The following is a 13,235-nucleotide window of genomic DNA, read 5'->3' as shown; positions in this document are numbered from 1 at the left end:
CATACACAAGGTAACATTAACAGTGAGGACAATTTTTTTTTTTTAGATGTTCCCACCATAACCTGGAGTGAAAGTGTAGCAAGACGAACCCAAAGTAGGTGAACTATTTACTGAGCATTGAGACACTGAGGACGACTGAGGCCAAAACATGTTTGTCTTCAATTTCCGTAATTTAAGGGCTGTTGCCAAGATACATGAAAGTATCTTTTATATTTTGAGTGCAGGCTCCCGTTTTTCTTTTCCTATAGCCACTTTGAGCAGCCTACGCTCCGCGTAATTGAATTTATTTAGGCTGATTCCGGGGCGATTCGGGTTGATCATTTTCATGGAATTTAAACAAACTATAACAGTTCAGCTTCACATTTTTATATAATGGTAGCAGTGCAATATTCTACATGAGATGCTCCAGGTTGATGTTCAAGTTTAATCATCTGCAGGTGTGGTACAGTTGGCGGAATATCAAATGCTACATTAACAGTGAAGTGGTGAACTCGTTTTCAGTTTCATTCCCAATGCCTTTTTAATACCTCTTTTTAACTGAGAAACTCCCCGTCCCAGTCAAGTTGAATTGTTTCTGATTCATTGGTAGATAAATGTAAACGTCAGTTTGCTTAGAATGCACATGAAATTGCTTAAAATACAGACATTTTCATGGCCCGTGTTTTGCAAATGCACTTACCTGAAAGACCTCTGAGACTAGCAAGCACGTCCTCCACACTGTGTGCAGCCAGTCTCCACTCATTAAAACAGGGCAGTTCAACAGCTAAGCAGCGCAGTCATAGTGTCAAAGGACTGCACATTATCATGCAGCTGGATAGTGCAGTAATGTTCTGCAGAATGAAACCCACAAGCTATAGTCACAGTTATGTGTCGCTCCACAGACAGTAATAGCACAGTCGAGATATTGCTATTACAGAACACGGGGCTCCTGGAACCTGCGCATTTGCTGACAATCCAAACTCCCTCGTATTAGAAATATGTATTTCTTCAAATTACCTGTTAGTCACCTGCAATTGGTTCAATAATATTTAGTAATTAAATGTGGACAAATATCTGAAACTGAAATGAGAATTTCCGATACAGTGTGTCGAACTGCACACACACACACACACACACACACACACATGCGCGCACACACACACACGTACGCACACACACACTCTGTGCAGATGTTAATGACGCAAGCGGAGGAGCTCCATCTCTCCGCGCGTGCTGGTTTAAGCGGGAGCTCAGAGACACCTGGTACCACAGCTTACTCTGCTAAAGGAGTCAAAAGACGGGATTAACCAGCAGAAAGGTCTCCAATGAACCCTCACGATTAAGAGCTCAGCCGAACAAAAAAGCGAGCAGGCACAACACGATCCCGGGCAGAGGGGGAAATGCCCTCCTGAATTACGCTGAATGCAGGCAGTCAACCAATTATGCAATTCCGCAATGGCAGGCCCGTGATTGACTGGCTTGGTTTATCTGGAGCCATCAGACGCCTCTCTTTTCATGCTTCACTCTGCCTCTTATCAACCAGCAACTCCAGCTGGACCCGCAGAACGTGTCACGGAGGGTACCTGGTATTTAACTCCGTAGGCTGCTTTTGAATACCGCTAACAGTCCTTACTTAAGCACAAGCAAGCCCCAATTAGAGCACTGAATAAAGGCGCAGAGCACGGCGAAGCGTTCCACGTATAATCGACTCAGCCTGAGTGCATAGGAACTCTCATAGAGTACATCTAGTCTCTACTAGACTCATACAGACTCTGTGAGAGTTGATTTAACACCGATAATTTTATTGTGAGGAGAAAGAAGGATTGCGGCAGAGAGAAGCAGGGATGCAGACTGGTTTGAGATGGACAGAACAAGGAAGAAGAGAAGGGTGAGAGATACATGCTCATTCATGACGGAGCAGACGGGCGAGAGAGAGGCGGGCCTGCCTTCGACAGTACAGAACAGGGGGCGAGGAGGATTAGGGAGACTCACCAGGGAGCTGGTGTAGGTGGGGTCAGACGTGTCGTCCTGCAGGTAGCGGGAGAGGCCGAAGTCGGACACCTTGCACACCAGGTTGCTGTTGACCAGGATGTTCCTGGCGGCCAGGTCGCGGTGGACGTAGTTCATCTCCGCGAGGTACTTCATCCCGGCCGCGATGCCGCGCATCATGCCCACCAGCTGGATGACGGTGAACTGCCCGTCGTTTTGCTTTTGGGGAGGAGAGTGACAGAGCCACAATGGTGTCATTACTGAGACACGCCCAAGGGCCTAAATCCCCACACCAGAATCTTGGGGTTGCCAGCATTTCAAATACGTAATTTTACAGGAGGCCATTTTCTTTTCTCACCAACGCTTTACTGAAAATACTATCCGTTAAAACTTGTAATCAAATGTGTATGGCCTAACACATTGTATGCTTTACGATTCCCCATGCAGCAAGAGTGCTGCATTCCCCACGCTGTACGGGACTTCACTACACACTCGACACAAATCCTTTGGGAAGCTGTTCTAACATTAGACCCAGGTGTGCATTTGTGCTGGCTCAACAGGAAAATCCTCTGAACACAAGAAAACAAGTCCCAGTATCAATTCTTCTCAATTTGACATCTTCCATTTAGAAACAGAAAGAGCAGCTCCCACCTGCTGGCGCATTCTCACCACAGCCAAACTGCACCTGCATTACGGTCACCTTTGTGTCATTGTCTTAGCCAACCACGCAATAGCACTGTTTCCTGTGTTCTGACACGTGCGGTGTATTCAGTTCCTTTGAAACCACGCTTTGCATTGACAGCCCCAACGCCGGGAGCAGGCGTTCCGAAATTGTAAAAGGAATGTAGTACATTTCTGCATTTCATCTTGCCAATGAATCAGTGCGCCTGTTCAAAGGTCCCTCCAAGGCGTGCTGTAATTTCCCTCTGCATGAAACGCGGATGCAGCCCTTGACCACAACCTCTGGTCTGCTTTGAAATTTTCTGCGGAGCTCTCTTTGAACTGAACACACGCTAACAAACATGGGGGTTACGAAATCAATGGAAACATTGGTTTAACGCGGTGGATGGCCATGGGAACTTCAAAGAACCCATTTCAAACACCTCTCTAGATCAAAGGGGAGTGCAAGCCAATCCATGAGATTCAAATATCCCACACGCCTATTGATTAAGCCGTATGTTCTGACTTTTCTTGTGGAAAGGGTCAAAGGGTCATGGATTGCGGTCCTTCTTACCTCGGTGTGTGTGTGTGTGTGTGTGTGTGTGTGTGTGTGTGTGTGTGTGTGTGTGTGTGTGTGTGTGTGTGCGCGCGTGTATGTGTGCATGCAGCGGTAAATGAAGAAGACAGGAATACATGTGCATGTGATTTCTTTCTTCAGTGGCTACATGATTGAATAAAGATGGAACATAGGGACGTCTCAGCCTGACCTTGAGTTAAGTGTAGTTATGCTATCCCAGCATACTGTCAGTATGGTAATGTTTGCAGCCACAGCATCAGTTCCTCACCCTCAGAAAGGAGTCCAGTGCCCCGTTCTCCATGAACTCCGTCACGATCATGACCGGGCGGCTCTTGGTGACCACGCCCTCCAGGCGAATGATGTTGGGGTGGTCGAACTGGCCCATGATGCTGGCCTCGCTCAGGAAGTCCCGCCTCTGCTTCTCGGAGTAGCCGGCCTTCAGCGTCTTTATGGCCACGTAGATCTCCCGCTTCCCCGGCAGCTTCAGCCTACCTTTGTACACCTCTCCAAACTCCCCTGAAGAGGAGACATGCTCATTTAAACCCAGCACAGGTGGCAGCTAGTGATAGCAAGAGAGAGAGGGTTTTGTGTGGCCAAAAATGTGTTTATCTAGGCATGCAGTACCATCTCCAAAATATGAGCAGCCATCATGTTTCATCTTTGTCACATTGACTTGAACCAATCATACAGGTTTGTGTAGTGTTCTTCTGTGGAGGGTGACAGCTTATCATATATTCAGACGTGGCTCACTCCTATAACCCGCTGATATGGTTCTGAAACTTTCTCAATAAGTTCTGGAACTCTTGTAATGTACAAATCTAGTACTATGAGAATGATGAGAAGCGGGGTGACTGCTCGTACCAGCACCAATGACCTCTTCGATTTTCACAGAGGATACGTCGATCTCCTTGGCGAACTCTCGCACTGCCTCGTTTGGGTCCTCGTAGGTGAAGGGGTCTATGTAGATCTTCATCCCTGGGGACCCCGAGAAGTGGGTTGGGCAGCCAATGGGGGAGTGGCAATTTGTCAGATCTGGAGCACAGAGGGAAAAGAGCCTTTTTACAAAAGTGTCATTTCAAACAGCATACCGGCACCATTTCACACTGCACGCTACAGAGAAGAGGATCGTTTGTATGAAATTCTATACGGAACCATACGTGCTGAGTTCTGTAAATCATTCCTTCACAGCATAAAAAAAACGACGTTTGATAAAACTGTCTTCGCATCATTAAGCCACAAAGGAGAGAGAGAAAGAGACAGAACATGAACTGCTGGGAGGGAGAGTGGTGCTGGAAAGTGAAAGGAGCCTCTGTTTTCCTGTGCGCACAGACATTCCTCCCGTTTAATAGTGGAAGAACCAATTTCTGAAGCAACTCTCCCAGCGGGACCCATAAATAGATAAACCCGCACAACACAAAATTATTCTCTGCCACTGCAATAGTCATAGACTGAGGTATGCTGGGAGATCCAGAAAAAACAAGACAAACCGAAATGGAGGAAACGGGAAGGAAGACTAATATGCGACACCATGGAACAAAAAAAAAATCATGAATCAGGAAAACAACAAGGTGGAAAACACCTTGGCCTTACTAACAGCTCAAAGTGGCACAAATTGCTCAGCCCAACTTCCCTGTCAGCCTCAAGGGAATAAGATAACCAAACTGAATTTAAACTAATGGTAGATTTCTAAGTCACGACTGTTTTAAGAAAAAGTCAATCCAGCCAATAAAGGTTTCTTATATAAGTGGAAGTGCATTTAGGTGTCATCCTGAAGGAGAAGCTGGGACACAGTGACAAAGCACTTCCGAAAAACCTTCCAAAAAGACATCATTACTGGGCATTCCCAAATCATATGCATGAAGGTACCCAGTGTACTTCCTCAAGTTCTCTCAGCAGAAACATCTTTAAAAGAGGTCAAAGAGACATGCATATATTCTGTACACACTGTACTGTATGAGGTCATGGGCAAAGGTTAAGAGATTCAAAAAATATTTTCCTGATTCATATCAAAATCGTGTAGCTTTGGGTCACAAATGAAAGTTACATCGTAAGGAGTAATTTTAGCATTTGCACATTCGATAAAAATAACAGAAACAAGCCGTCAGGCAGACTCTGAAGCAGAGTGAGATTCAACAAAAACACGGGCCTGTAATTTAGCCCTCCAGGGAACTCTGTACACTCAGTGTGTGGAGTCTTAGAAAGAAAAAAAAAAGAAATCACAAGACATAGGAAGAACTAGGAATTGAGAATCTCTCTTAAATCTCATCAGTCACATGATGCTAGGAGAAGTCCCGTTACTGACAGGAAATGAAATTAGCAGAAACGAGGGGAGATATGTCATAAGCGTAGGAATCTGTTCCACTTTGGGAGCCACAAACAGGCAAACTAAGGCAAACAAGAACACATGTCAAACCAGACCTATGACGAGCCAGAAACTTTTACAATAGAGATAACAGCCCGTTCTGACGTTTCGCTTGAAGGCGGCAGCCCCGTTCAGCTTGCACCTGAGGCCTCTCTCCGCTCTGCTAAGGGGCACGGAACAATTCGCTCTCCAAGACGAAACCAGGAAATGAGGCGTGAGATGAGAGGGCCCTGGTGCGGGCACTGAGCCAACGGCACGGGAACGCGCGCCGTCTCCGCCGCGAGATGAACCACGCGGGGCCCGGGGCCCGGTCCGGACAGGCAGCCAGGAGGCACGGCGCGCACTGCCTCTTGAAGAGGACACGTCGGACGGCTAACAGATCTGAATCAGGGCTTTGCAAAACGCATTTGACAATTAAGCCAATCCATACACACTGTAATTTAGAGGATTCGCACTGGTGCTTGGAACAGCCACGGCGTGTCAGACAATGGCTTTCTGGCGATCAGAACTGGCACAGCACAGTTAGAATATTAGGTTCTGGCACAGTCTACGAATGCCGGCTTCGACTGCTTTTTTTTTTTTTTTTAAAAAATCGCAAACCCTCTTTCATGTATAATTTAACCGTTTATCAATTTTTGTTTCATCTAAAGTGGCGCTGTTTAAAATTTCATTTTTATAGCAGGAAGATTACGCGCAATATTGCATTTACCGTTTACGCTTCTTTGATCAGTGTGTGCTCAGGGAACAAATCAAAAGTGTGGGACTGTTTTCTGCCTGCTCTAAAACAGCAGACAGAATTGGTTGCTGCTTGGGTACAGTGAGACACGCGTCACCTTAATATGCAAAATGTATTTCATATCACGAGCACATTTTATCATCTTTCATTTCATATTTATAATGGAGACTGCACTGTGAATATACCTACACAGTGCCAAATTTATTCTTCATTTTGTAGGCTGACGGTTGCAAGTGAGACACTGTTTAGCCTTGAGAGAGGTATTTCATCTGAGGTACTTATCCTAAACAAACATAAATAAAAACAAATCATGGACTTTCCAACATTGTTGGAGTTGTTGTCAACATTAAAATCTCCATCCACCTGTCCATTTTCTAAATCGCTTACTCCTGGTCAGGATAGTGGGTTGCAGGAGCCTATCCCAGCATACACTGGGTGAAAGGCAGGAATACACCCTGGACAGGTCGACAACCCATCATAGGGCCCAAACCCCATTCACTTCCCAAGGACAATATAGACTCTCCAATGGACCTAACCTGCATGTCTTTGGACTGTGGGATGAAACCCTCACCGACACAGATAGAACATGCAAACTCCACAGAGAGAGGCGTTTCTGTTTTTCATTTGGTTTGGCATCTCACATGAGATGGCATCTCATACAGTGTCCTGACTGCTGCACGGTGATATTTGTTAACGATCCAGAGGGAAGATTGCCTGCTGCTGCTGGTCCACCAACCCCACTTCCAGCAATAACTTTCCCAGGTCTTCCATCCAAGTACTAACCAAGGCCAAACCAGCTTCAGTAAATGGACTTGAGAAGTACATAGGGTGGCAGCTGGCTCCATAGGCACACTGCCTCAAATTCTAATGGCGGCAGAGGCAACAGTCAGTCCATAGCAATCTACACTGTCACTGCCTTATCATCAAGCATTGATTGAGGGTTTTTCATTTCCCTGGATACAGTGAGTGTATGTGCACGTGCGTGTGCTGCAGGCCTCTGAAAAGAGGCCGGCTGCACACAGGAAGTGGGAGCAAGCAGACGAGAGTGTACAGTACAGCACAACAGCTGTAAACCACAGGGGAGGATTGACTGCTAATTGGCTGAGTCTACAATCACGGGGGGGGAGGCAACAGATTGACCAACAAGGGTGCCAAACAGCAGCCAGCGCCGCACGTTATCTGGTGTCAAAACATGGCGGGTCCAGATGCTGAAGCAGGCTCTCCGTGTGCTCCAGCGCTAGAGAAGAATGGAGCCGCGCGACGGCGTTCGGGGAAGCAGATGCGCGCGGTGGCGGCAGCGGCGGAACGGCCCCCGCGCCCCCTCATCGCGGCTCAGTCCGCCCGCCACCACGCACGCGCTCCTGTGGGACCCCACTTAGCAACATCTGTACCCCTCCTCAAGCACCGAAGCCAACTGCCATTATTGTTTTATTTGTTTATTTATCCATCTATTTTCACAGGATGGAGATCTGGAGTCCATCTGGAACCCCATCACTGGGGCTGGCGCGTGTATGTTGCAGAGACCCCGCTGCATTTGGAGGGGCTGAGACGCAACGCAGCAGACAAAACGTTCTGTGCAAAAGGTCTGGAAGAGGGTGTCCTTCAGCTTTAGCTCTCGCATGTCCGCACATCGTACACATTACACATTAAATATTTCACAGTGCATTTTTGCACTTAATTATCTATTTTCAATGCGCGGAGCTTCATTCTGATTCAAAGGGGAAAAAAATCTTCTGTAATTAATTTCAGAAAAAATAATCATGTTCTGAGAAATTGAGGAAAAAGTTCAATTTTATTCTTCTCTAAATTGCATTTGATGAATTGTGTATTCTTCTTTGTTAATTACATTTCGTTTCCATCTCATAGCTTCAGAACGAGCATACAAAGTCTACAGAGAACATGACAGCCGGAAAAAGCAACCTGAGAAAGTGCGGCTTTAATAAACGTTACCAAAAATTTTACTGAAATACGCAGACATGCCTTTTCAGGGTTAAGAATAACACTCCTGAGAGGAGGCTTGTTATCACTGTAGATGTTAAATACACCTCCCTTTTAAATCGTATTAAATCATAACAAAGGCACATTTATTCCAATCTACTGCTGCATATCTGAAAGAAAAGCTTGATTGAAGGGGCTGCATATGAAAGGAAAATTTCATATTATACCTCCTGCACTTGCATGCAAACAATGGTTTGCACGCAGACAGACAGACACACACAAATTTCCGCACACACACACAAACACGACAGACACACACACACACGCACGCACACAAACACCTCTCACTGTATGAGAGCGGTCAGCTCACCTCGCCCAGTGCTGTAATGTTGCAGTTTGTCACTGTACACGGCGTCCTTGGTGTACGCTCTCTTCCTGTGGAAAAAGTTTCAGAATTTATGCTGACACTGAGACAGTGGACAGTAGCCAACGAGAGCAAAAATGTGTAATAATCTTAAATGCCATTCACCAGAGTGAATATCTAGGGTTTTACACAGCGTTGGATTGATCTGGCCTGACTTTACATATTCTTTGTGGGACGAAAGAAACATGTCTGTTAATAACCATAATCCAAAATCCTTATAAGTTAAAGTGATCTTTACCTTCATGAACAGACCATTACTATAATAATCAGGTTCGGCATATTATAAATGACTCTCTGATAGTAAACTGACATCAACAGTAAACTGGTCTATCCCAGAATAATGTACCCTGTCCTATAGTAAACTGGTCTAATAGTTAACAGGTCTATCCCATAATAATCTGGTCTGCCTTATAGTAAACTGGTCTATCTTATAATAATTTGTTCTGTTGTTATGCAAATGGATTTTGTCCTAAAGTGAAAAGCTCTGTCCAATAGCAAAGGGTGCTGCCCAATGGGGAATTTTGGGAAGGGGGAGTGGGGGGGGGGGTATGTACCTTCTACAGACGATTGAAATGGCCACCAGTGAAACGATGAACACCACCCCGGCCGCCGCTGAGCCCGCGATCAGGGGCAGCTGCTCCCTCAGCTCCGACTTGTAGTCATCTGCTCCGCCCACCGGGGAAGGGTGGGTGGGGTCGGGAAAAACAGAGAGGAAAGGGGAAGAGCGAAAAAAGGGGCGGGAGAGGGGAGGGAAAGAAAGCAGGTGGACGGAGCGAGGGAGAAGACGGGGCGAAGACAGCAGAAGGGGAGGAAAGATAAGGAGAGACGGGCAAGGAGAAGGGGGAGGGAAGGAAAGGTGGAGATCCAGAGGAAGAATACGGGGGGGGGGGGGGGGGGGGGGGGGGGGATGGAAGGGGTGGGACAAAATGGAGGGATGTAAGCTCAGGTGAGCATCAGCATAACAGGACATTAGCGTGTTAGCGCGGCGGGGGCCAGTGTAGGGTTTTGCCCTGATACAGGCCTCAGGAGTCTCTGCTTCACCACAGCGGCGCAGAATGTCTGCGCATGCCAGGCAGCGTTTGCTGCATTCCAGCCACGCTCTGGAGCGCTGCTCTCTCAGTCCGCAGACCGCGAAGAACGCCGCGGAATTTCCTTCAGAAATACTTAAAAGTGAACGAGGCTTGGGGTGCGGTCCGTATGGAGGCTGGCTCTACATTCGTGCCTCCCCCTGCGTGGGTGGGGGACCGATCCCTGCAAAGGTACCTTCTGAACCGCGGACCCTTCTCTACCTGTTACTCTCTCTGCTTTCTACCTGCCTGAATAAATAAAAAGACAACTGGACAGGTGGGCAGACATGTCCACTGTCCTTTTTTAGAAAAAATGTTCAGACATAGGACTTTTAGACATTCGGAAAGTCCAGTTTAATAAACAGTGATGTTTGGCATGCAACGCTTTATGATTTCAAATTTCACACGGTAAAGGACTTCTAAAGGTATGTAAAATGTCAAAAAATCCTAAAGACCTTTCAAAGTAGCCTAATTAAAGTATGTTTTAAAAATACATTTTCTGTATTTCTGAGGTTCATTGTGTGTTTTTCAAGAATTTCATTAGCCGGCGAGAAGTTCATCTTGGTAACTTAAAGACCGTCTCTGAATGGATTTGAGTAGTACCAGAGTGGCAATTTAACTCAAGAGTCTGACGGTGAAATACTGTTGAAGTCTACTTTAAGAGCGCTTTCAGATATACAATCAGCACCTGAATGGCCACCTGTATGTGCTCAGAATGCAAATGGCGCACCGCCGCCGCTGCTCATGCACGATTCTCACCGAGTGAACGGGGTGTTTGGTAAGCCCTGCCATACGTGTGAGTGCCCTGACTGACGATGACTCAAACGCTCCTTTGGCACTCCAAACACGCCCGATTCGAAGGCTGCGGATGTCAATCAAACCACTTCAGAGGGGTATTGCGCGTGGCTGATGAATGACACGGAACATACCTGCTCACCAGGCTTCGAGCGCCGCTCAAGGAGACCACCAGCAGCGTAATTTTAAAGAAGAACCTCCAACTTGTGATTTTTTTTAATCATCAAAAGGAAAGGAAACTTTCCGCGCGTGCGGTAAAACGGAACAGACTCGAACGGCAGGCCCGGCGATGCACCTGAACATTGAGCGAAACTGGCGTGTTGCGCTAGCTGAATCTCAAATGTCCTCCTGGTGGGCCAAATGACATGCTCACCAACTCATTACAGCCTGTCTTAATGTCTGACTCTATCATGATATCTGGCTCGCTCTCTCTCCCCCTCCACTCTCTCTAAGGACAGACATCATTTGCCCAGTACAGTGTTAAAGGCAGACAGGGAACCTCAGAACAGGTGTCTCTGCTGCAACACTCAATTGCACACCTCCCAATTAAAATCACTTACTTTCACCATTACATTTACCAGCCATTAAGCACAGACTTTAAATAGACCGAGGGGTGAGGTGAGGCAATAGGGATCTGTGGGGAGGGTGCTACTTGCCTTGAGAGGGACAGAATGATACAATACCTCCTTTCCGTGCCGCTAATTGTCTTAATAATGGACGTGTCTTGGCATGAGACAAACAAATGTTCATTGGGATGTAATCAGGGAGCAGCTGCCTGGGACAGAGCTCAAGCCGCATTCTGCCACCATCAATATCACTGTCGCCATCATAACTCTCATTATCGCCACCTTAATAACCATCAGCATCACCATCAATATCACTGTCGCCATCATAATTCTCATTATCGCCACCTTAATAACCATCAGCATCACCATCATAGCCAGCATCGTCTATCAGCACAATCAAAACCACCATCACCATCGTAACGATAATCACTGGTACCACTGTCTTATCTCCATTAGCAAGTGAAGCAGATACGTGTATAACTATGACACACTAATAATGCCCATGATATTAATGTGTGCGTGGGTGTGTGTTTGTTTGTGTGTGCGTGCACGTGTGTGCTTGTGTGCATGCATGCGTGCATGCATGCGTGTGTGGGCGCGTGTGCGCGTGTAGTGTTTGTGTGAAAGTGCAGAAACAGGCCAGATGCACTCCAGTTTTAACAGAGCCCGCTTTGTTTGATCACTGTTGACGACTCAGGAGGAGAAAACAGAAATGAGGTTGGACGGTAATGCGCAGGTAAACAAACACGCAGCCTGACGGATCTGCAGTCTCTACGTTTACCACTTAATAAACACGAGATGCGTTTTACTGCGTGGAACAGAGTGATCGCTTTGAGTGTTGCAGAGAGGTGGAGAGCCGTGTTTGTGATGCAGTTAAACGCACATTCAGACCGACGGCCCCTCCCCTCTCACACCCCCCCAGCCCCCCCGCCCCCGCCCAGGAGAGAGGGAAGGGAGGAAAGGTACTGAGTGTGACAGAGCAGCTCATTGCATGCGCTGACAGGAAGTCTGTCGGTGGAGCAGGTGTCCACACTTTCAGGACAATCCCAGGCCCCGTGGCTGATAATTAAATACATCAGTGAGTAATCACTGCTAAAGCAATCTGGGATAGCTCTTCAGCGAAACGCGGACGCCGCACACACCAATCAGCTCAGCGCGTCCTATCAAGCGCGGGTTTCTTGCACATATGCGCACACACACACACACACACAGGTGCGATACCTACAAACGCACACGCTCGCACACCCCACAGTCACACACCCGCAAATGCACATGCACAAACATGCACCCACACGCGCGCGCGCACACACACACACACACACACTCACCATCTGTCAGGGTCTGGAAGCACATCTTGCCGCTGTACTTGCCAAAGCCGGCCACGGTGCGGGCGCGGACCTGCATCACGTACATGGTGCCGGGCTTCAGGCCGTCTACGCGAGCCGTGTTGGTCAGGCTCTTCACCATGGACGAGTTGAACTCGGTCTGGTCCTGCACGAGAGAGAGAGCCTGAGACGAGAGCGTCACAGCCTGGACAACAGCACAGCTGACTATAACAATGCTCCTTCAGCTCAGCTCCCGTATACACTGAAGAACACAAGCAGAGTGCTCAGAATGACTAGCGCTAGCGATAACATACCATGCATTACATACATACATATCCACACCATTCACTGAGTCTGCATGAGACCTGCACCTGTTTCTCCCCAATGAAACATACCCCCCGCAATCACGCTTTATTACCAAGGAGAAAACAATCCCATCCAACCCAATTAAGCGCAAAACACAAAGAGAAGCAAACAAAGAGAACATGAGAGGAGCCGCGCAGTCGGGAAAGCGGTCACAATTACACACTCGTTTATTTTCTGTTTGTTTCAGGACTTCGGCAGACTCCTAATTAGCTGAGGAGATAATGAATGGCTGGCTCTCTTGATTCTGGTGTCTGAAGTACCGCAAGCGCTAATTATTATGAAAAACTTGTTTATTTCGAGAGTTTGTTTGTTTTAAAATAAGGGAGCAATTCTCTGGAGTTATTACTGTAAACCCTTCTCAAACACTCCTTTCCTCCTTATTTGTCAATTAAATTATCTATAATCTATAATCTAGAAAAATAACCTTTAATGACCTTGGATTTTTTTTATA

At 47.0% G+C, this 13,235-nt stretch overlaps 1 protein-coding gene across 2 annotated transcripts in view; it reads right to left on the bottom strand.

Moving 5' to 3' along the window:
• The window catches only part of LOC118230563 (ephrin type-B receptor 1-like), a 156,999-nt gene that overhangs the window by 20,259 nt on the left and 123,505 nt on the right, over positions 1-13,235 (bottom strand). For both annotated transcript variants that reach the window (XM_035423675.1, XM_035423674.1), the window contains 6 exons: positions 12,422-12,584; positions 9,220-9,328; positions 8,612-8,676; positions 4,067-4,237; positions 3,474-3,721; positions 1,972-2,187 (listed from right to left, as the gene is read on the bottom strand). In XM_035423675.1, coding sequence (XP_035279566.1) covers positions 1,972-2,187; positions 3,474-3,721; positions 4,067-4,237; positions 8,612-8,676; positions 9,220-9,328; positions 12,422-12,584 — 972 coding nt within the window. The remainder of the gene's footprint in view (positions 1-1,971; positions 2,188-3,473; positions 3,722-4,066; positions 4,238-8,611; positions 8,677-9,219; positions 9,329-12,421; positions 12,585-13,235) is intronic.

This window comes from Anguilla anguilla, chromosome 6 (genome assembly GCF_013347855.1).
Source record: "Anguilla anguilla isolate fAngAng1 chromosome 6, fAngAng1.pri, whole genome shotgun sequence".
Taxonomy (NCBI): domain Eukaryota; kingdom Metazoa; phylum Chordata; class Actinopteri; order Anguilliformes; family Anguillidae; genus Anguilla; species Anguilla anguilla.
This window is presented reverse-complemented; position numbering and strand designations above follow the sequence as displayed.